This window comes from Oncorhynchus nerka, linkage group LG2 (genome assembly GCF_034236695.1).
Source record: "Oncorhynchus nerka isolate Pitt River linkage group LG2, Oner_Uvic_2.0, whole genome shotgun sequence".
NCBI classification, from domain to species: Eukaryota; Metazoa; Chordata; class Actinopteri; order Salmoniformes; family Salmonidae; genus Oncorhynchus; species Oncorhynchus nerka.
In genome coordinates this window covers 67,082,425-67,107,191 of record NC_088397.1, presented here as the reverse complement: position 1 = coordinate 67,107,191, position 24,767 = coordinate 67,082,425, and the positions used below count along the sequence as shown (strand labels likewise).

Below are 24,767 nucleotides of genomic sequence, written 5' to 3'. Positions count from 1 at the left end.
ATGGGGATGAGGTAGGTAAAAATGGGTGGGCTATTTACCGATAGACTATGTACAGCTGCAGCGATCGGTTAGCTGCTCAGATAGCAGATGTTTGAAGTTGGTGAGGGAGATAAAAGTCTCCAACTTCGGCGATTTTTGCAATTCGTTCCAGTCACAGGCAGCAGAGAACTGGAATGAAAGGCGGCCAAATGAGGTGTTGGCTTTAGGGATGATCAGTGAGATACACCTGCTGGAGCGCGTGCTATGGATGGGTGTTGCCATCGTGACCAGTGAACTGAGATAAGGCGGAGCTTTACCTAGCATGGACTTGTAGATGACCTGGAGCCAGTGGGTCTGGCGACGAATATGTAGCGAGGGCCAGCCGACTAGAGCATACAAGTCGCAGTGGTGGGCGGTATAAGGTGCTTTAGTGACAAAACGGATGGCACTGTGATAAACTGCATCCAGTTTGCTGAGTAGAGTGTTGGAAGCAATTTTGTAGATGACATCGCCGAAGTCGAGGATCGGTAGGATAGTCAGTTTTACTAGGGTAAGTTTGGCGGCGTGAGTGAAGGAGGCTTTGTTGCGGAATAGAAAGCCGACTCTTGATTTGATTTTCGATTGGAGATGTTTGATATGAGTCTGGAAGGAGAGTTTACAGTCTAGCCAGACACCTAGGTACTTATAGATGTCCACATATTCAAGGTCGGAACCATCCAGGGTGGTGATGCTGGTCAGGCGTGCGGGTGCAGGCAGCGAATGGTTGAAAAGCATGCATTTGGTTTTACTAGCGTTTAAGAGCAGGCCACGGAAGGAGTGTTGTATGGCATTGAAGCTCGTTTGGAGGTTAGATAGCACAGTGTCCAAGGACGGGCCGGAAGTATATAGAATGGTGTCGTCTGCGTAGAGGTGGATCAGGGAATCGCCCGCAGCAAGAGCAACATCATTGATATATACAGAAAAAAAGAGTCGGCCTGAGGATTGAACCCTGTGGCACCCCCATAGAGACCGCCAGAGGACCGGACAGCATGCCCTCCGATTTGACACACTGAACTCTGTCTGCAAAGTAATTGGTGAACCAGGCAAGGCAGTCATCCGAAAAACCGAGGCTACTGAGTCTGCCGATAAGAATATGGTGATTGACCGAGTCGAAAGCCTTGGCAAGGTCGATGAAGACGGCTGCACAGTACTGTCTTTTATCGATGGCGGTTATGATATCGTTTAGTACCTTGAGCGTGGCTGAGGTGCACCTGTGACCGGCTCGGAATCCAGATTGCACAGCGGAGAAGGTACGTTGGGATTCGAGATGGTCAGTGACCTGTTTGTTGACTTGGCTTTCGAAGACCTTAGATAGGCAGGGCAGGATGGATATAGGTCTGTAACAGTTTGGGTCCAGGGTGTCTCCCCCTTTGAAGAGGGGGATGACTGCGGCAGCTTTCCAATCCTTGGGGGATCTCAGACGATATGAAAGAGAGGTTGAACAGGCTGGTAATAGGGGTTGCGACAATGGCGGCGGATAGTTTCAGCATTACACATGAGCATTACACATGTGCGCTTTGTGGTGGGGACAGTAAAAGGCTATAAGCCCACTGTCGTTTTGGAGAATTTGGCAGCACTTCCAACTGGCTTCACAACCGCAGACCACATGTGGCCATGCCGGCCCAGGACCTCTAAATCCGGCTTTTTCACCTGCGGGATCATAGGGGGGGGGGTAATAAAGACCTTTTGTTGGAAAAAACGTATTCTGATGGGCTGCACCCGGCTCCCCTATGCCCTCCCAGGCCCACCCATGGCTACTCCCCTGCGCAGTCATGTGAAATCCATAGATTAGGGCCTAATTAATTTATTTCAATTGTCTGATTTCCTTCTATGAATGGTAACTCAGTAATATCTTTGACATTGTTGCATGTTGTGTTTATATTTTTGTTCAGTATATCTTAAAAAATGCTTTCTATGACCATGTAAATGTCTTCTATTTAATAAATGTGTATTTCCCTCCCTCTGCTGGTCGGGTGCATCATTAATTCAATTTATATCACTTCACTGCAACTTTAGGTTAGGGCATTTCTTAGAAAAACATTTATCCAGCTCGACTGCTTCACAGCACAGACTTGGCAAAGCAATCGCTGAATTTGTTCAAGCTGGCAGATCTAAATACATAACTTTCATATAACTATAATAACGCATGCAATCTACACACTTCCTTAAATCTAAAATAAGTAGAAGTAATTTTGTGTGGAAGTCAAACATTTGTTTTACGTGTGAGGCAGACACATTGCAGAATTACAAAACTCAGCCCATCTCCCCTTGTCTATAGGAGGGACAAATGCTGTTTAAATGGCCCAAATGTTGATTTAGACATTCACAAATTTAACAGATTTTGACTATCACTAATGTAATGATATGGTAAAGTAATAAAGAAGGTGAAATATTTTGGGTCGATGTTCCTAAAACAGAATATAACTATATATGGACATATTATAAAGTATGAAAAAGATTATTCATTCACAATAAAAAAAACTACTACATTAATCAAATGTTGCCATCTTGCAAGACTTAAACCATAGTGAAAAATAGTGCAAAACGGCTGCCAGTTCAACTGCTTATTATCTACAATGGAGATCTCCTAATTTTGTTCTGTTAAGCGACACCATTCACTAATTATGAAAATAAGCCCCTTTAACCTTTGCCATGTTTTAAACTAATGTGTGTGACATAAAAAGCAGCAGCAGTGTTGAAACTATGGCATGTAAGATCAGCGTGTGGGCCGGTTGACCTGCAGTCAGGAAGCAAAGGAGCAGTAACTAGGCATCTAATAATGTTCTAAGATTAGGCCAAGACAAGTCAGTCCACACATAGTAATCTCTTCTAAGGCTATCTGCATAGTATCTCATAGGCCGACTTCTTCCTCAATAATCATCCAGCAACCCCATACTTCTTAGTTCTTCTTATGGCTCGTTTTGGGAACTTGTTGACTTTTAGAATTCAGAAGAAGTTTTGTCTACTGGCCCGGGGGACTCGGATGCAGGCGAGCTCATTCCTTTCAGTGGCTGGGGTAGTGCGGTGTGGTTCATCACAGGCATACAGAATGGATTTGGCCATGTTCTGTTATAATCTCCACCCGGCACAGCCAGAAGAGGACTGGCCACCCCACATAGCCTGGTTCCTCTCTAGGTTTCTTCCTAGGTTTTGGCCTTTCTAGGGAGTTTTTCCTAGCCACCGTGCTTCTACACCTGCATTGCTTGCTGTTTGGGGTTTTAGGCTGGGTTTCTGTACAGCCCTTTGAGATATCAGCTGATGTACGAAGGGCTATATAAATAAATTTGATTGGCATGGATGTAGTCAATATTTGTATTTACAACCATCCTAAATTTGATCAATAATTTAGGCCTACCTACCTTGAGCAGCAGGCTGCCGATGGAAAGAACCAACTGGGGCACAAATTAAACTTCTATTCCACGTTGGTTCAACATCATTTCATTGAAATGACGCGGAAACAACATTGATTCAACATGTGTGCTCAGTGGGGTAACATTTTTTCCACAATTGTTTCAGAGGCATTCATGGAATTAAATGGAACGTTGCACTAGACATGCCATTTTTTATTTTAAAAGATATTTCACCTTTATTTAACCAGGTAGGCCAGTTGAGAACAAGTTCTCATTTACAACTGTGACCTGGCCAAGATAAAGCAAAAGTAGTGTGAAAAAAACAACAACACAGAGTTACACATAAACAGACATACAGTCAATAACACAAAATAAAATTAAAATAGAAAAATCTATGTACAGTGTGTGCAAATGTAGAAGAGTAGGGAGGTAGGCAATAAATAGGCCATAGAGGTGGAATAATTACAATTTAGCATTAATAATGAAGTGATAGATGTGCAGATGATGATGACTTGCAAGTAGAGATACTGGGGTGAAAAAGAGCAAGAGGGTAAGTAATAATATGGGGATGAGTTAGTGGGGTGTGCTATTTACAGATTGGCCTTATTGTAGCCAAATCGACTGCTGTTGACTGTAAAGCTAGTGTCCATCTATTTCATCTCTAGTGTGAAGTTATTTAATTAGCCATTGAATTATGATTGTTCGTTATGTTTGTCATTATATGATTTTAGTTGACTAGGGTAAATGATGATGATGATGACCACTTCGTTTTCGGAAATAGGACAGTTTTCATTTCAGATGTTTTCATTTCAGATGGAGTGAATTGTTCAGTACTAGGCCATCATCTATAAGAGTGGCGCACATGGACACCTAGTGGAAATAATGTGTAAATCCATTTCTCGTGTGTCATCTTGGCCAGGGATACCAGTGGTATAAATATCATGATACTGGCCATTCCGATCGCTACTAGTGAGGGAGGCTCACTGGTTTATGAAAAGAAAAACACTGTGGCGTTCCAGTATTCTATTTACAAGACAGAGGGTTAAGCAGATTCACATGTAAGTAGTCTACATTTACATTAGGAAAACCCATCATAATAGGCTATTTATTACTTGTAGGCTATGTTAAATTATCATTTGGATGTCTAAAGAATATGCATAGACAATGTGTTACACATTGGTGAGCCTCTATCAATAATTTCTTAAATCATATTATTTGGTTCTATTCCTTTTTCGTTTAAAAGGGGCTATCTACATTTCAAACAATAACAAAGCAGACAAAGCTATGAATACAAAGACCTTCCATGCTATCAGAATGATAGTTTGAACCATATTTTTTTTACTGTAAAATGTTTGTTTACAATTAAATGAGCATATATATTTTGGGTTCTGATGGGTTTCGACAGTTGAACTAAGCTCATGAGGCATGTATAAGGTGTATTCTTAGGAGCCACGGGTAGCCACATCGCTTTCATTTGAACTGAACTGACAAAAATGGATGCACCAATCTCAGATTGCCCCTTCAATTTGGTATTATATAATTTAATTGTTTTGAATGAAAACAAGGTTTTTATGTGTTTCCTCTATTTTCTCTCCTTCAGTGTCTGATCCTATTCGGATATGAATAAGAAATAAGGCTTCAGCGCAAAATTGCGATTACATTTTCCCACGTGCGTAAAAGGTAACAACACAGCTCCACACTAGGACGCTTTGCCTTGCCACCTGTTAGACGAAGAGCCAAAGAATACGCGGTACTTTAAAACAACCCTCCACTGTTTAACGGTGGCTGAACATTGCTGCAATTGCATTTTGGGCGTCGCACGAGGACTGGCAGAGGATACGATCAACACAATGGAAAGTACCATATTAAATGAGCAGGACTTTTGGTCATTCAACAAATCCTGGAGGAACTCAACCCTCGGCAACGGGTTCACCGGGGGAAACCAGACTAACCCCCTGAAACGGAACGACGAGGTGGCTAAAGTGGAGGTGACCGTGCTCGCCCTGGTCCTGTTCCTTGCCCTGGTTGGGAACCTGTGCGTTCTGGTGGCCATCCACACCACCAAGCACACCCAGTCCCGAATGTACTACTTCATGAAACACCTCAGCATCGCGGATCTGGTGGTGGCTATATTTCAGGTCCTGCCACAACTTATCTGGGACATTACTTTCCGTTTCTATGGACCCGATATCCTGTGCAGGTTGGTGAAATACCTTCAAATAGTCGGAATGTTCGCCTCTACCTATGTGCTTGTTTTGATGTCCGTAGACAGGTGTTTGGCGATTTGTCAGCCACTTCGGTCTCTGCACAAGAGAAAGGATCGCTTCTATGTGATAATATCGTGGGTCCTCAGCCTATTGTTCAGCAGCCCACAGATGTACATATTTTCTCTGAAGGACGTTGGAGCCGGAGTGTATGACTGCTGGGGTGACTTCGTTGAGCCCTGGGGTGCCAAAGCGTATATAACTTGGATTAGCCTTACCATCTACATCATACCAGTGGCCATCCTGAGCCTATGCTATGGGCTAATAAGCTTTAAGATCTGGCAAAACTTTAGAATGAAAACCAAGAGGGAGCAGTGTATAAGCCTCACCCCGAAGACTTCGAAAGGCCATGCGCTAGCCCGGGTGAGCAGTGTAAAGCTCATCTCCAAAGCGAAGATAACCACCGTTAAAATGACATTTGTCATAGTCCTGGCGTATATTGTTTGCTGGACACCTTTCTTCACCGTGCAGATGTGGACGGCTTGGGATCCAGCGGCGCCCCGGGAAGGTAAATTTAAACTCCACCTCGAAAAGAACCATTAAAATGCAGTGTGGTGAGATTATGTGCGTAATAGGAGCTACTTTAACGATGGGCTTCGCAATTCTAGACTGAATCAATTATTAACATGTACATTTTAAAGTTAAACCACAATGAATGTCCATGGTTAATTTAAAACGCTCAGAACGTATTCTGCCTTGGGGTTTATCATACGGCGTGCGTAATGTTGCATGCGGTGTAGTATTATTTATCAGACTTCGGCATTCTGCGCACCGGAGCAGACCACAGCTCCAGTAATGGTGTACGTAAATACTTTAATAATTACAAATTGCAAATAGCCTCGATGATAATACAAATATACAAAGACACACTATACAACCTTTGCCATTGACAGTCAAATGAAATTCGCACAATATTGGACACTGCACTTTTACCCAGGAAATGTTGGCCAACCTGAGGAACATCAGAGGATGTATGCCATTGTAAAATTAGACGCATCATATGGAGTAGCCGCCAACAGAGGCAGTGGACAAAATGACAACGTAAACTTAGATAATTTCGCAGCATCTCATTATATTCCTCCAGCCAACCAAAATGCCATGTTGCAAATGAAGCTCTGCCCACCTATCGAAATGTATTGTGACTTGTGGAGACGTGGGTGCAACGATCCGAATATGTATGGCATAATGTTACATTTGCAAAAAAAAACATGATTCGTTTTATTAATTTCACATAGGCCTATCAAATATCCAAGTTTTGAATTTGACAATGGTTGTCCAGAATTGGTACAGTTTTATGAAGACAAAAAAACACCACCACCGTCCATTTGATTCACTCTCTAACGAACAACAACAACATTTTAACAACAGTGATCTTATTAGGCTATAACACCCCTCCACTGAAGCGAAGCAAATTATCCTACGCGCGATCATTTACATGCTACCAAAATAAATCACTGGAAGCAGTCTTTCATTGCGTGCTTCTCTGAGGCCCAACCTCCCGAGCCTGCCTGCAGTTAATCATTAGTCTGAGTGTACATGTACGGCGAGCTATTGTTACCTGGGAGGCACATCGGCGCGCATGAGTGGGGCCACGCATGTCATCTCCTTAGTCCAGCACACAGGGCAGCGGCACGGCACGACACACTAGAGCTCTTGGATGGAGCAGCAGACAGTCCACAGTAATTCATCTCTTAATGACCCGCTTTATGGCCACATCCAATGTTATTCATTAATTCATTGGTTTTCGTCAAATATGCTATTGCTGTTGGCAGTGACGATTTTAGCATATCAATCTTGGTGGTGCAAAAAAAAAAAAAGTGGGATGCATGCCAGCAAAGCCAGTGCACAACACAACACTAAACAATACATTAATTGCACTATAAAGGTGACAAACGGTGCCCACAAACGGTTAGAGCCTATATAAAGCTGTCCCAACAGCAGAGTCCCAATAGCATTTCCAACACCTTACCACTGCTACACCTGGCTATCAGCAGAGCTTTGTCTGGCAGCGAAACAGTTAATTCAGCCTCATTTACTGCCTTTAAAAAAAACATATCTGATACGGCTGACTTGCTTAAACAAATGTGGTTTCTACTGACAATTGAGATGTACAAACTATGGCATAAGGGGACGAAAAGCGAATAAGAGGAAATCCGTAATTTTGATTAATTAATGAGAGAGCTAGGACAGACATAGTCAATATAACTATTTGTTCAACACTTTTGAAATGAACAGCGAAAGAATTCAGAACATGGGCCGTTCTTACAGTGTTCTCCCTGTACACATTTACATTTACATTTAAGTCATTTAGCAGACGCTCTTATCCAGAGCGACTTACAAATTAGTGCATTCACCTTATGACATCCAGTGGAACAGTAGTGCATCTAAATCTTTTAAGGGGGGTGAGAGGGATTACTTCATCCTATCCTAGGTATTCCTTAAAGAGGTGGGGTTTCAGGTGTCTCCGGAAGGTGGTGATTGACTCCGCTGTCCTGGCGTCGTGAGGGAGTTTGTTCCACCATTGGGGGGCCAGAGCAGCGAACAGTTTTGACTGGGCTGAGCGGGAACTGTACTTCCTCAGTGGTAGGGAGGCGAGCAGGCCAGAGGTGGATGAACGCAGTGCCCTTGTTTGGGTGTAGGGCCTGATCAGAGCCTGGAGGTACTGAGGTGCCGTTCCCCTCACAGATCCGTAGGCAAGCACCATGGTCTTGTAGCGGATGCGAGCTTCAACTGGAAGCCAGTGGAGAGAGCGGAGGAGCGGGGTGACGTGAGAGAACTTGGGAAGGTTGAACACCAGACGGGCTGTGGCGTTCTGGATGAGTTGTAGGGGTTTAATGGCACATGCAGGGAGCCCAGTCAACAGCGAGTTGCAGTAATCCAGACGGGAGATGACAAGTGCCTGGATTAGGACCTGCGCCGCTTCCTGTGTGAGGCAGGGTCGTACTCTGCGGATGTTGTAGAGCATGAACCTACAGGAACGGGCCACCGCCTTGATGTTAGTTGAGAACGACAGGGTGTTGTCCAGGATCACGCCAAGGTTCTTAGCGCTCTGGGAGGAGGACACAATGGAGTTGTCAATCGTGATGGCGAGATCATGGAACGGGCAGTCCTTCCCCGGGAGGAAGAGCAGCTCCGTCTTGCCGAGGTTCAGCTTGAGGTGGTGATCCGTCATCCACACTGATATGTCTGCCAGACATGCAGAGATGCGATTCGCCACCTGGTCATCAGAAGGGGAAAGGAGAAGATTAATTGTGTGTCGTCTGCATAGCAATGATAGGAGAGACCATGTGAGGTTATGACAGAGCCAAGTGACTTGGTGTATAGCGAGAATAGGAGAGGGCCTAGAACAGAGCCCTGGGGACACCAGTGGTGAGAGCACGTGGTGTGGAGACGGATTCTCGCCACGCCACCTGGTAGGAGCGACCTGTCAGGTAGGACGCAATCCAAGCGTGGGCCGCGCCGGAGATGCCCAACTCGGAGAGGGTGGAGAGGAGGATCTGATGGTTCACAGTATCGAAGGCAGCCGATAGGTCTAGAAGGATGAGAGCAGAGGAGAGAGAGTTAGCTTTAGCAGTGCGGAGCGCCTCCGTGATACAGAGAAGAGCAGTCTCAGTTGAATGACTAGTCTTGAAAGCTGACTGATTTGGATCAAGAAGGTCATTCTGAGAGAGATAGCGGGAGAGCTGGCCAAGGACGGCACGTTCAAGAGTTTTGGAGAGAAAAGAAAGAAGGGATACTGGTCTGTAGTTGTTGACATCGGAGGGATCGAGTGTAGGTTTTTTCAGAAGGGGTGCAACTCTCGCTCTCTTGAAGACGGAAGGGACGTAGCCAGCGGTCAGGGATGAGTTGATGAGCGAGGTGAGGTAAGGGAGAAGGTCTCCGGAAATGGTCTGGAGAAGAGAGGAGGGGATAGGGTCAAGCGGGCAGGTTGTTGGGCGGCCGGCCGTCACAAGACGCGAGATTTCATCTGGAGAGAGAGGGGAGAAAGAGGTCAGAGCACAGGGTAGGGCAGTGTGAGCAGAACCAGCGGTGTCGTTTGACTTAGCAAACGAGGATCGGATGTTGTCGACCTTCTTTTCAAAATGGTTGACGAAGTCATCTGCAGAGAGGGAGGAGGGGGAGGAGGATTCAGGAGGGAGGAGAAGGTTGCAAAGAGCTTCCTAGGGTTAGAGGCAGATGCTTGGAATTTAGAGCGGTAGAAAGTGGCTTTAGCAGCAGAGAGAGAAGAGGAAAATGTAGAGAGGAGGGAGTGAAAGGATGTCAGGTCCGCAGGGAGGCGAGTTTTCCTCCATTTCCGCTCGGCTGCCCGGAGCCCTGTTCTGTGAGCTCGCAATGAGTCGTCGAGCCACGGAGCGGGAGGGGAGGACCGAGCCGGCCTGGAGGATAGGGGACATAGAGAGTCAAAGGATGCAGAAAGGGAGGAGAGGAGGGTTGAGGAGGCAGAATCAGGAGATAGGTTGGAGAAGGTTTGAGCAGAGGGAAGAGATGATAGGATGGAAGAGGAGAGAGTAGCGGGGGAGAGAGAGCGAAGGTTGGGACGGCGCGATACCATCCGAGTAGGGGCAGTGTGGGAAGTGTTGGATGAGAGCGAGAGGAAAAGGATACAAGGTAGTGGTCGGAGACTTGGAGGGGAGTTGCAATGAGGTTAGTGGAAGAACAGCATCTAGTAAAGATGAGGTTGAGCGTATTTCCTGCCTTGTGAGTAGGGGGGGAAGGTGAGAGGGTGAGGTCAAAAGAGGAGAGGAGTGGAAAGAAGGAGGCAGAGAGGAATGAGTCAAAGGTAGACGTGGGGAGGTTAAAGTCGCCCAGAACTGTGAGAGGTGAGCCGTCCTCAGGAAAGGAGCTTATCAAGGCATCAAGCTCATTGATGAACTCTCCGAGGGAACCTGGAGGGCGATAAATGATAAGGATGTTAAGCTTGAAAGGGCTGGTAACTGTGACAGCATGGAATTCAAAGGAGGCGATAGACAGATGGGTAAGGGGAGAAAGAGAGAATGACCACTTGGGAGAGATGAGGATCCCGGTGCCACCACCCCGCTGACCAGAAGCTCTCGGGGTGTGCGAGAACACGTGGGCGGACGAAGAGAGAGCAGTAGGAGTAGCAGTGTTGTCTGTGGTGATCCATGTTTCCGTCAGTGCCAAGAAGTCGAGGGACTGGAGGGAGGCATAGGCTGAGATGAACTCTGCCTTGTTGGCCGCAGATTGGCAGTTCCATAGGCTACCGGAGACCTGGAACTCCACGTGGGTCGTGCGCGCTGGGACCACCAGATTAGGGTGGCCGCGGCCACGCGGTGTGGAGCGTTTGTATGGTCTGTGCAGAGAGGAGAGAACAGGGATAGACAGACACATAGTTGACAGGCTACACAAGAGGCTACGCTAATGCAAAGGAGATTGGAATGTCAAGTGGACTACACGTCTCGAGTGTTCAGAAAGTTAAGCTTACGTAGCAAGAATCTTATTGACTAAAATGATTCAAATGATACAGTACTGCTGAAGTAGGCTAGCTGTCAGAGGCTGCGTTGTTGACTATGTAGGCTAGCTGGCAGTGTCTGCGTTGTTGACACTACACTAATCAAGTCGTTCCGTTGAGTGTAATAGTTTCTACTGTGCTACTGTGCTGCTATTCGGGGCTAGCTGGCTAGCTAGCAGTGTTGATTACGTTACGTTGCGTTAAAAGAACGACAATAGCTGGCTAGCTAACCTAGGAAATCGCTCAAGACTACACAATTATCTTTGATACAAAGACGGCTATGTAGCTAGCTATGTAGCTAGCTACGATCAAACAAATCAAGCCGTTGTACTGTAATGAAATGAAATGAAAAATGTGATACTACCTGTGAAGCGAAATGCGACCGGGTTGTTGAGTGAGGAAGTTCAATTCGGTTGCAGTGTCTCCTACGTTAAGGACGACAAATAGCTGGCTAGCTAACCTCGGTAAATTAAGATAATCACTCTAAGACTACACACTCTAAACTACACAATTATCTTGGATACGAAGACAGCAACGACAACTATGTAGCTAGCTAACACTACACTAATCAAGTCGTTCAGTCAGAACCATAAGATAAATAATGTGGCATATAAGCAAACAATGAAAGCTCTTACAATATTCTCATCTTGCCTATGCCGTTTGGCCATCACTCATCCATATATTGATATGTACATATTCTTATTAATTTCTTTACACTTGTGTGTAAAAGGTAGTTGTTGTGAAATTGTTAGATTACTTGTTAGATATTACTGCATGGTCGGAACTAGAAGCACAAGCATTTCGCTACACTCACATTAATATCTGCTAACCATGTTTATGTGACCAATCAAATTTGATTTGATTTGATGATTACATTTCTCAAAAACAGGTTATAGACTACATGTGCACCACCAAGTCAGAACAGTAAGCAACATTTTAAGAGGTGAAAATAAACCAAATTATTAGAGTGAGGCACATGGGCTACTAACAGCTTATTACATAACATAGACCAAGTGTTACTTTCTTAGCTACAGTATACATATCCCTCTGGCATATTATATAATTTATGCAGAAGCATACAATACATTTTTGGACCCACCTTGTTGTGCTGTGCTCACTTGAATAGGAAGGTGGTGGTGCGGTGGTCCTTTTGTGGGCAAATTTTGTCATCAAACTTTGTCTTCAAAGCCTGGCATTCTCTGGATTTATGGTGCTTTCAGGAGAACTGGGAACTCGCAGAAAAAAAGTTTGAATCATGATGACGTCAGTGATCTTCAGGTCATAGCTCTAGAAAGAGGCCCGAGTTCCCAATTTACAATTCCAAGTTTTAAAAAAAGTTTAAAACGTATTTTTCCAGTCGTGGCTCGTTTTTCCCCGAGTTCTCAGTTATCTTGAACTCACTAAAGTCAGATTTTCAAAACAGTTGTTTTGAGTGCAGCACAAATCATGCTTCATTGACAGCATGGCCAATGTTGAATATTTATCATTTTAAACTAGGAAAAGATACCCTTAATCTTAGACTTGGAGAAGTAGAGAAGCAGATACGGGGAGTCAACATTTAATTAGGAACAGACATGGAACAGGACAGGAACAGCGTCAGAACCGGGTAATACAGACATAAGACAATTAATGCAGTAGAGGGGAACAGAGCAGGGAACTGACAAATATAGGGGAGGTAATAAACATGTGATTGAGTCCTGGTGAGTCTAATAAATCACTGATGCGCGTGACAAGGGGGCGAAGAGCGTGAGCAGGCGTGACAGAGCCAATCACGGCACAACGCTCCGTATTTTCTGTTGGTTTGCCCCACCACCACAGAAAGCACTGAGCTAGGCTGAAACACCTACATTTTGGAGCTGCCTTACTCAAGAAAACAGAAAAGAGACCACGTTTGTATGCAGCTTTATTAATTCAACAATATATATATATATTTTACATTGTTTTCAAACTGATATGTGACACATATTAATGCCAAAATAACATGCAAAACAGGCAAGCCCAAATTGTACTTTATTTATTTTTGCTAAAAATGTGGAGCTCGAAACCGGTGGGGCTCTGCCCTGAATGACAGGTCACAGCTGGCAGTTCGAGTTTTGCATGGCATTTTTGTTTACATTCCTTTCCAACCAAATTGGCCTATAATAGCTGTCCGGAAGGCATACACATTACACCAAGGTTAACCTTAGGTCTCCCCACTGGAAGCCTGAGGTAGGGGGAGCGCGGAATATATGAAATAGTGCACCTCTAACTTTGTACAGTACTAATGCAATTAGCAAAATCAGTCACACTATGAAATGCTACCAAATAAACCACAATTCATTCATAATATTGTTCACAGACATATTGTTGCATTTTTTCTGGGTCGTGCGAAATTGTTAAGAATAATATAAAACCAGTCTGCACACCACCAAGGTGAATTGGTTTAGTCTTGAGTCTTGGTTGACAGTGTTGGGGAATGGGTGGGGAATTTGGGAATTTGTTTTTATTTGTCTTTGTTACTTCTTTTTGATATTTACGAGTCTTATTTTTGTATATATTTTTATATTTATATAGTTTTAAATGTTATGATTAATTATTTGTGTTGTTCCAAATGTCTGAATACAAATGACAGTTACTGCACACTGGTGCTTTGTTGTTGGTGGGGGGCTGAAGGGTGGTTCACCCTGGGAGCCATAGAAGCTAGAACCACCACTGGCCACATTGTTAAGAAAGGTACTACGTGGCACAGGTGGAAGATCATACCTCACCACCCATTGAATTATGTTGTGTGCATGGTTCTTTAAACATCTTTTCCAGTTGTGGATCAGTGCTCAAGATGTGCCAGTGTTTTTTAATGATGTGATCGAACTGTTTACCAAGTGGGGAGTATTGAAGGAAGTATTGAACGCTTTGGTTGGGAGGGCGGGGCGGTTTGGGCGTGAGGCTGTCATCCTGGGTCTTATTTTTATAACGTTCCCTTGCGTCATGCAGCCATTCCTCTGGGTAATCCCGTTGTCTGAAACGCTCATCCAGATAGTCGGCTTGTTTGTCATAGTCACTTTGTGTAGTACAAATTATGTGTATGCGACTGTATTGGCTAATTTGGAGGCTCTTTTTTAGGGGTGTAGGGTAGTAATGGTCTCCGCGTAACAGGGAATTCCTGTCTGCCTGCTTCCTGTAAAGATCCGTGCTTCCACCCTACACCGCTAAAAAATCGCCTCCCCATTAGCCAATAATGTGGTTGCTCCACTAAAGGTTTTGCAATTTACGCTGTGGGACTTCATTTGTGGTTTAGTACAATACCCTGCGTCACTACTTCATTGCTCCAGACCAGCACAAGGGGGAGTTAGAGCACTGATTATGCTTTGGGTCCCAAGGTGTTACTGTGTCTCTGTAGTACTGTAGCCTACTCCCGACCAGTCATGTTGTACAGTACAGTGCCTTAGTGGCGCAAAGGTCTAAGACACTGCATTGCAGCGGAAGCTATGTTGCTACAGATGCTGGTTCAATCCCGGGGCTGTCCTTGACTGGGAGATCAAGGCTGACTGTAGGTTTTTGGTTTCTCTCCCTCTAAAAACAGAAATAAATCATTCTAAATAACAAGCTGGCTTTATTTGCAAATTAGTAACAATATCTCACCCCAAGTTCAAGAATGGCCTTTTTCTCACTCATTTTACGTTATTTGAAAACAAAATCTCCAAAATATTGTTATTTTTTAAACAAAGCGATTATTATTATTAATTTAGAATTATGTACGGGCGGGCAAGGTTCAAGGCACGAGGGCAGGGGGCATGGGATGGGCCACAGAGCCGTGCACAGAAGACGGACCTATCCCATGGGGAAATGGGGAGGAGTAAGGGAGGGGTGGTGGACCCCACCCCGCCCCACTGGGTAGCAAACGGCTGGACAACGGACCGTACCGAAAAAACACATGGTTGCCAAGAAAACGGCTCGTTTTGTTAGATTCTTAAAATTTTGTTGGAGTCACTTTTAATTCTTAATTGATCAACCGTTTCTATCATAGGCCACTGTAATCGAAGGGGGCTCAGGGCGGTACCATTCTGCTCATCTGATGAAGGTGCACATGTATCAGATTCAAACTTTGAAGACCGAGATCGAGTCATTGAAGACAGACCAGACCAGATAAACATTATCTGAGGGCAGAGATAAGGGCGACAGCTGATGCATTGGTCCAGAGCCAGGCGGCATCAGCATAGAGTCAGGCAGAGAATGACGTGTTGAAGAGGGCGAGGATCCATGCCAGGCACACTTGTGAGCTCTGGAACTCCACCTCCGACAGGCAGAGTCAACATACCTGGTGGGTTCATCAGGTCGTCGGTTCACCCTGACATTTCTATTCCTCTTCTGACAACATAACTTGACCAACTCCTCACTAGGCACAGCAAGGGCCGTCTGGACCATTATGCTGTTCTGCTACAGCCTAATAAATAAATGCAGGTGGCTTATATCTTCAAAATCCTTTAATGCTTTATTATACAAATGGAAAAACATATACTGTACAGTACTGTATTTCTTCATCATCATATTTATGCTTTCGTTAATAAAATAATGATACAAATACTCTTTCAAAATGCCAATGTTTATTTAGTTATGGATCCATAACGAATTACTATGTGAATATCACTGAATTAGAGAAATATCAGAACAATGTTGTCTAATGAAGGTTAACAAATGGTTGCTTACTGGAAAATACTCTTTCAAACACACATGGTCATGTTGTACATCGCCATTATGGCTATTAGCAGGGCTATATTTTGGACTTCATAAATATTATTTTGGCCTATTCAGATTACAATCACTCACTGTCATTTAAAAAACCCCAAAATAATCTCAAATATCGTTATATATAGCCTACCCACTGTGGATGACTATTTCAGTACCGTTTCGCATTTCTCTGAGACAAGCATGGAGAAACAAAAATGTTCAATTATATTCCATGATATTCTTAAAATATGTGTGTTGACTGAATATAAACCAACATCTCTCTGTATTTTGATACATTGTGGATGGGGCCTCTCGAGTGGCGCAGCTGTCTAAGATTCTGTATTTCAGTTCAAAATGCATTGCTATAGATGGATGCTGGCTGCCTCTGGGAGACCCATGAGGTGGCTTTTGGTTTTAATTTAGAATCCTCCAACCCTCTATATGTAATTATTGGCACACTTTATCAATCACACTTTACATACTGTATCCCATTAGCCAGGCCTATCCACATTCAGATTCTGGTATGCAGGGGAGGGAGATTGGACAATCTGCACTGAACTAAATACAGTAGATGGCCTACTGTTTGGGGTTGCCATGTTGTTTATGTTCTATCCTTTGAAGAGGCATAATATATAATTTTAGCTGTATTGCTGTAAACAGCTAAGGAGCATGGTAAATCAAAGTGAGACCATCCATCCATTGGAAATACATCAGAGGTACAGCACAGCACTATGTATTCAAATCAAATTCAAACAAATCAAATGTATTTATATAGCCCTTCTTACATCAGCTGATGTCTCAAAGTGCTGTACAGAAACCCAGCCTAAAACCCCAAACAGCAAGCAATGCGGATGTAGAAGCACGGTGGCTAGGAAAAACTTCCTAGAAAGGCCAGAACCTAGGAAGAAACCTAGAGAGGAACCAGGCTATGAGGGGTGGCCAGTCCTCTTCTGGCTGTGCCGGTGGAGATTATAACAGAACATGGACAAGTTGTTCAAATTTTCATAGATGACCAGCAGGGTCCAATAATAATATTCAACACAACTGCTCTCTTCTGTTCTGTTCCCTTCTGATTCCCACAGCAGCAGCATCACAAATGATTTCCCAACATTTCAAGACAAACACCAGGAAATAAAAGGAGGTGGTAAACAGTTATTAGAATCCCCAAACAATCTTGCATTACAAGTGTATGGAAAACTATAGAAATAACAATTCTCAGCCAAAGTTATCTTTTTTTTAAAGTAGAGTAGATGTCCGCTCCCCCATGGAAATATAATTAGCATAATAAAATAAAAAATCCAAATCCATCTGTTTAAGCTAGAGATAACAGTTTTTGCATGGGCTGCGTCTCAATCCACCATTTTAAGGTAGAGATAACAGTTTTTGCATGGGCTGCGTCTCAATCCACCTGTTTAAGGTAGAGATAACAGTTTTTGCATGGGCTGTGTCTCAATCCACCTGTTTAAGGTAGAGATAACAGTTTTTGCATGGGCTGCGTCTCAATCCACCACATCCGCCAATGGCAGCCTTCAACCTTATGCGTTGGAAGGTTGCCAAGCTACAGCTGTGTTTGTCAAACCATGAGACATCCCGAAAATCGTTCTTGTCACGGAAACGTCTGTAGCGTCAGAACGATTTGGCCTACAGATGAATATGACCACTCGATGGAAAGATGAGACTTTTTTTGCACCAGCCTTTACAAGACTCATCTGAAGGAAGTACAGTATATATGGAAGTGGTTTAGTGCCCCCAAATATTTTGTATGGGCAAAATAATAAATAATAATTACCTGATCTTTCTTATATAGAACAGACACCTTAAAACCAACTTCCCTTTGATTTATTTTTGGACTATGTCACGTGTGCTTATGTTTATTGATTAAATGATTCACTCCCTGGACTTGCTTCCCGACTCCCAGCGCACACGTTACAGAATAATGCCTCACCAAAGGGAAGCATCAGGGGGTGTGTTGGAGGTGATGTCGGGTTCGGGTGTCAGTACCGGAGCTACCAGGGAGGCCTCAGGCGGTTCGTCGGACTCTCATGCTTCAGCTGGCTTGACAGGTTCCCATGCCTCGGCGGGTTCGACGGGTTCCCCTGCCTCAGCTGGATCGACAGGTTTCCATACCTTAGTGGGATCAATAGGCTCCCATGCCTCAGCTGGGTGAAAAGGTTCCCGTGCCTCAGCCGATGCAACCAGGGAGTTTTCAGCTGGGTCATCAGGATCTCACGCCTCAGCCGGTTTGTCAGGTTTCTGCTCCTCTGCGGAGGCAACCGCTCCGCTCCTGTTCCCCGGGATCGTCCCTTTGGTTGGCGTCCTGCGGCTGGAGCCCCGTGCCAGGTAGGGGGTACTGTCACGTGTGCTGATTATTGCGCACACCTGCCACCATCGTCACACGCATCAGCGTCTAATGACATTCACCTGGAAGCCATCACCTCCTAGATTACCTGCCCTATTTATGTCACTGCCTTTGGTTCCTTCCCCAGGTGTTGTTGTTTCAGTTTCATGTCTGTGCGTTGTTCATGTTTCTTGTTTTGTATTATGTTCCATTTATTGATTAAATGATTCACTCCCTGAACTTGCTTCCCGACTCCCAGAGCGCACGTTAGACTATCTGTTGTTCTATGTAGTGAATCTTTTATTTGTTGAGTTTCTATGGGCTAACAGCAGTAAGGCCAATGCAGTTATATTGCCATATTCGGCATGGGATGCAACCTGGTGCAAATAGTTTACTTTCATTATATGTTTCCATAAAATACAATTGGAAAATCCATAATATATTGGCTTTAAAATGGAAAGAAAGTAGCTTATAAACTATTTGAAAGCAGCCATTATGGAAGAGAACCTGGCTGCATGTGGCTATGGAGAGATAAGGTATCCATTAGCTAGCAGCACCACAGTCAGCAGAGTGAGCCCAGACAGCCGTACAGACTAATGGCTATTACCGAGGAGGCCATTAGTAACACATGCAGTACTTTGCTAATGCTTGATAAGGACCACATCACACTGCCTATTACCTCCAACATGGCAGATAATGATGTCAGCATTACACCTATTCACATTCAGATAACAACCTATCAAGACACACTTGTAATACTATTCTGATGAAACTATAATGTAGGATTTAAGTCATGACACTTTATTACAGAGCAGATTATTTGACATACCCCTTGATAGAGCTAAGATAACCCGTAGCTTCCTTTTCTTGCCACAGAGAAGCTAAACTATAAATTGAAAACATCCGTTAGTACAGAATGGTTGTCAGTGGTGTTTTTCCTCCTCGAAAACCGTTATACATTGGCTCCCCGGAGATGGGCTCAAATAAGATAATTTTCCACCACTCTCGCAATAAAATCAAACTGCAAACACAAAAGTTCAAGTTCTCTGTTTCCTGCTTTCCCTGAAAAGGGGTGAACTCAGCAGAAACATGATTCCCAAACACAGCAACCCACAGCAATATCATTGATTGAAGCTTCATGTGGACCTGTACTTCTTCCCTCTTTCTACACAACAGTATCATAGCTGAAATTTAAGGGATTTAGGACTTGATTACCTTCTCATACTCATAAACAAACACACTCTAGAGTGCACACATGTAAATACATAATCACACACACACAGTGTACAAAACATAGACTAACCAGGTGAATCAAGTCAAATGAAATCAAGTGCTATTTGTCACATGCGCCAAATACAACAGACCTTACCGTGAAATGCAGGTGAAAGCTATGTATGTGACCTCCTGGGGGTACAACTAAATATTAGGAAGGTGTTCTTAATGTTTTGTACACTCACTGTATAATATATACATATAGTAATACTACACCACTATAGTCTTTTTTCATGTGGGTATTTTGAGCTTGTTCCTGTGGGTTTAGCACTATATTGTCATTTGTTTTGAATGGCAACATAATGAAGAAAACTGTCTAAACCGTAAACATTTTTTGACCAAGACAAAGTTTGCTGCCTATGTTGTCTCAATATTGATTATCAGATGCTGATCTGCAGCATGCCATCTATGAGTTGTGTCCATGCCCATCCATACCTGAGTGTACAGCCTTCATACTCCCCAAGCTGCCTCACCCTCTGCTCTGCTGTGTGATGCTGACTGGCAGTGACTCCATCAATCAGCATTCTGTGGTAGAAATTCTATAGTAACTGCAGATATGCAGGGAACAGAGTTGTTAAAAGTAATTTAGCTCATCTGTGTAGATCAAGATAGCTGATATTGCCACCATTCACTGATCCTCCAAGCAATTCCCACATAGCTAAATTCCTGCCGATCGCAAACACAGGAGGTCACATACTGCGGTCGCAGCCAAAAAGTTTGTACCAGTAAAAAATACTAGCATGTAACAATGGACAATTATTTAAATAAAAATCAGTATGTATGTAATGAATATTAATTTCCTCCACAAGTCTGCCTTGTCACCATGGCCACGGTGTGCTCATCCCTGCATTTAAAGAAGCTTTTGAGACACCAAGCCTCATTATTGTTATTGTCATTCGAAAAGTAACGTTTTTTATTCATTTAATTTTTTACCCCCTTTTCTCCTCCAATTTCATGGTATCCAATTGCAACACCTGTACAGACTCGGGAGAGGCAAAGGTCGAGAGCCGTGCATCCTCTGAAACTCAACCCAACCAAACCGCACTGCTTCTTGACACAATGCCCACTTAACCTGGAAGCCAGCTGCACCACTATGTCAGAGGAAACACCATACACGATGGGACAAAGACATCTCTGCCGGCCAAACCCTCTCCTAACCCGGACAACGCCGGGCCAATTGTGCACCGCCCCATAGGTCTTCCGGTCACAGACAGCTGCGACAGAGCCTGGACTCAAACTCAGAATCTCTAGGGGCACAGCTAGCACTGTGGAGGCCTTAGTAAAGTGTTATTAAATATAATGTTAGATGTGCCTTTTTATTAAAACACAGAAGTCCTTTTCAGTTGTGTTGACTCAAACAATCATGTGATCAGATACTAAATAGAGAGTTATTGTACTAGCTTCCATTTAAGGAATTAATAGTGTAGTGCATCGGATAGCCAGGTCAGTGGTTGGCTGAGAGCCAAAACAGAGTCTTGTTTTGGAATTCTACTGCTTAGTTTCTCTGGCAGTGAATCATCTGAATTGCAGTCTTGATATTAAACTCAGATGATTGTAAATAATTGTCTTTCTTAGAAGAGGAAATAAAATAGTTTGATGTTGTGTCAGCCTTTATGAATGTGCTAAAGAGCCTAAAAGGTGGACACCAGTCAATACAGCACCTGACAACAGATTTACGAATCAAGGGAAAGATTCTAATTTGCCAGTTTAGTGTGATTGATTGTCTCCTGGTAAACGGCACCATGAGCTAATCTACCAAAGGTTATTTATCATCATAATTCCTTCCTTAAAATGACATCTTGGCCCCATTCTCACCCGTGCTCCACCTTTTACAAAGCCATAAAACATTTTTATAGACATGATCTGGCAAGACATTTTTTTAACTAGGCAAGTCAGTTAAGAACAAATTCTTATTTACAATGACTGCCTACACCAGCCAAACCTGGGCCAATTGTGCACCGCCCTATGGGTCTGTCAATCACAGCCAGTTGTTATACAGCCTGGATTTGAACCAGGGTGTCTGTAGTGACACCTCTAGCACTGAGATGCAATGTCTTAGACCAATGCGCCCCTCAGGAGCCCAATATACTGAATGCTATTTAACATGGCATACAGTATATATTGAATGTACTGTAGAATATACAGAACATTCATTTAAATTTGGACCATTATTGTTACTGGTAAATACTTCCAAACACGGAAGCTCTGGCTTTGCCTAACTGAGTTAGATCAAAAAAGCTGTGTGTAAGTGTTAGAATGTGTTTGTCTGTTTGACTGCTGCTTAGTGCCCCTTGTGGTGTCTCTGGGACTCAACCACCTGTCATGCCTCAGTGAAAAGATAATCGATCCAATGCCAAGATGCATTCATTCATATCCTTCCCTACCTCACATCTATCCAAGAGCAAGGTTATGAATATGAGAGAGGAAATGTATTGAGTTATTCATTCATCTATCATCATTGTGTTCCTTTGAGATTTAAGTTGTCATTTAAGGTGTCATTTTGTGGCTCAAAGTAAGCTACAAAGCAATGGAATTACAGAGTACCTACTTTACTAGCTGCAGGACATCCTAATGCTGCAGGACATCCTAATGCTGCAGGACGTCCTAATGCTGCAGGACGTCCTAATGCTGCAGGACATTCTAATGCTGCAGGACGTCCTAATGCTGCAGGACGTCCTAATGCTGCAGGACGTTCTAATGCTGCAGGACGTCCTAATGCTGCAGGACGTCCTAATGCTGCAGGACATCCTAATGCTGCAGGACGTCCTAATGCTGCAGGACATTCTAATGCTGCAGGACATTCTAATGCTGCAGGACGTCCTAATGCTGCAGGACATTCTAATGCTGCAGGACGTCCTAATGCTGCAGGACATCCTAATGCTGCAGGAATGCTGCATTCTAATGCTGCAGGACGTCCTAATGCTGCAGGACATTCTAATGCTGCAGGACATTCTAATGCTGCAGGACGTCCCTAATGCTGCAGGACATTCTAATGCTGCAGGACGTCCTAATGCTGCATTCTAATGCTGCAGGACATACTAATGCTGCAGGACGTCCAGCTGACGTCCTAATGCTGCAGGACGTCCTAATGCTGCAGGACATCCTAATGCTGCAGGACGTCCTAATGCTGCAGGACATTCTAATGCTGCAGGACATCCTAATGCTGCAGGACATTCTAATGCTGCAGGACATCCTAATGCTGCAGGACATCCTAATGCTGCAGGACATTCTAATGCTGCAGGACACCCTAATGCTGCAGGACATCCTAATGCTGCAGGACATTCTAATGCTGCAGGACATTCTAATGCTGCAGGACACCCTAATGCTGCAGGACATTCTAATGCTGCAGGACATCCTAATGCTGCAGGACGTCCTAATGCTGCAGGACATTATAATGCTGCAGGACGCCCTAATGCTGCAGGACAGTCTAATCCTGCAGGACGTCCTAATGTATTGGCAATTTGCAATCAATAAAAATCTAAGTGTGTGTGTGTGTGTCTTGTTTCCCCAGCCATGCCCTTCATCATCTCCATGCTGCTGGCCAGTCTGAACAGTTGCTGTAACCCGTGGATCTACATGTGCTTTGCGGGCCACCTGTTCTCAGACCTGAGGCAGAACTTTGTGTGCTGCTCGGCCCGCTACCTCAAGTCCTCCCAGTGCCACTGCGAGCGTGACAACGACTCCAGCCGCAAAAGCAACTCCTCCACCTACGTTATCAAGAGCACCAGTAGCCAGAGGAGCGTCACACAGACCTCCACCACATGAGACACCCTCACTTCCCACAATGGTACCCCCCAGTCAGAACTGTAAACCCCTCACACACACCCTCCACCACCGCCCCAAACCCACATTTCTCCTTCCCCTACTGTTGTCCCGCTCCGGGGGAGGCTCACCTAAAACTATTGCACTGATTTTTATATTTCGTCTCAGACATGGTTTGTCAAGAGTAAATTGAACAATTGATTGTTGTACAGATGGAGATTTATTTGGGGACATGATGAACGTCTCCACTTACAGGCAAATATCCTGTCGCAGTTCAAAGTGAGTCATCCATTGATTGTGTTTTCAGACTGATGGATTTACATATTTGGTCCGTGGAGGAGGACAGGAGATGGTGAATGAAAAATTAAACACTGACTGTCTGTTACTCCCAACCAAGGAGAGGAGGGAGCTGTGTTCTCCTCACCATGGACTTAAAGTCCATTAACATAGGCCTCCCATGCCACAGACTTTGTGTCAATCAGATCTATAATGGTGGTTTGGATTGTAAATACTGACCAAGACAGTGACATTTCTTATTCATTTTGTCAGCCTGAAGGTAAAGCTACTCTCCTCTTGCATTGCTTTGCACATATTGACATATAGGATGTCTCCTGTGCTATGTTGCTCATGTCTGTTGTATCACACCATCCTTTAGGTCACACACACAGTACGTTTCCATTATTACATAGTTTGTGAAATGACAACTGCCATATCTGTCATGTTGTAAATGTTTACTTACTTCATTTTACAGAAGGCAACTCAATAAACTAGCTACCATTTTCTTCTAGGATGAACATAAACATCCAAATGTATTTCTATGAAGATTGTGGTGTACTTTGGCAAAAATGTTCCTACGTAATTACTCTGTCTGTACTTTTTGAGTGGTAGGCTGACGTCTTCTTCATTGCAAAATAGGATTGAGAAAAAGGATTACACACACTCAGAACACTCAGAATTGGGAGAGCAATTCCATGAATCCTGCTTTGATCTATCTGGATTATTCAATGTATTTTAGAACCTATTGCATAAAGAGGGTGACCTGCCTTAATTATGAATCTACTTGAAACTCTGTTCCTTGTGCACATCACAAATGGCAGTATTCTTTTATTTTACTTTTTACAAAGTTGGCTTCTGCTTGAGCTGTAAACGTCTTAGTTTTCAATCCTTAAACCTACTGAACATTTAATTGAAAACATCATTCCCTTATTTGCATTTAAAGTACGTACTGTATGTATCTCTTATTTATTTGAAATAAATTGTTTGTGTTCTATCAAGTGAGTCTGAAATGATTTTTTTTGTGCATCAAATGGAGTTGAGCCTTTTGGACTCATAACTTAACTTATTTAAAAAAAAGTTATATTCTATGATAAAAAGGACATGTTTGACTTTTAGTAAAACATACTAGTCAAGCTCATGTACTTTTTTTTTGGGGGGGCATTCATTAATTGCCCCTGAACAAGGCAGTTAACCCACTGTTCCCCGGTAGGCCGTCATTGTAAGTAAGAATTTGTTCTTAAGTAAGAATTTGTTCTTAACTGACTTGCCTAGTTAAATAAAGGTTAAATACAATTTTAAAACAAACATTGTTT

General features: G+C 43.7%; 1 protein-coding gene across 3 annotated transcripts; it reads left to right on the top strand.

Moving 5' to 3' along the window:
* The first annotated feature begins 4,337 nt into the window (after nt 1-4,337).
* LOC115140146 (isotocin receptor-like) lies at nt 4,338-24,452 on the top strand. 3 transcript variants are annotated; one of them, XM_029678298.1, is made up of 3 exons: nt 4,338-4,426; nt 4,969-6,140; nt 22,928-24,452. In XM_029678298.1, the coding sequence occupies exons 2-3, from the start codon at nt 5,219-5,221 to the stop codon at nt 23,179-23,181; spliced, it is 1,176 nt and encodes a 391-aa protein (XP_029534158.1). In that variant the 5' UTR covers nt 4,338-4,426; nt 4,969-5,218; the 3' UTR covers nt 23,182-24,452. The 3 variants fall into 3 exon arrangements, with proteins under 3 accessions (XP_029534158.1, XP_064857825.1, XP_064857822.1); XM_065001753.1 differs by lacking the exon at nt 22,928-24,452 and adding an exon at nt 20,399-20,931; XM_065001750.1 differs by lacking the exon at nt 22,928-24,452 and adding an exon at nt 15,106-16,153.
* The last annotated feature ends 315 nt before the right edge of the window (nt 24,453-24,767 follow it).

Bases quoted from the DNA above. Each gene is read 5' to 3' on its own strand.
- LOC115140146 (XM_029678298.1), top strand. From the start codon at position 5,219: ATGGAAAGTACCATATTAAATGAGCAGGACTTTTGGTCATTCAACAAA. The intron at 6,141-22,927 runs GTAAATTTAAAC...TTGTTTCCCCAG, and splicing joins TCCAGCGGCGCCCCGGGAAG to CCATGCCCTTCATCATCTCC.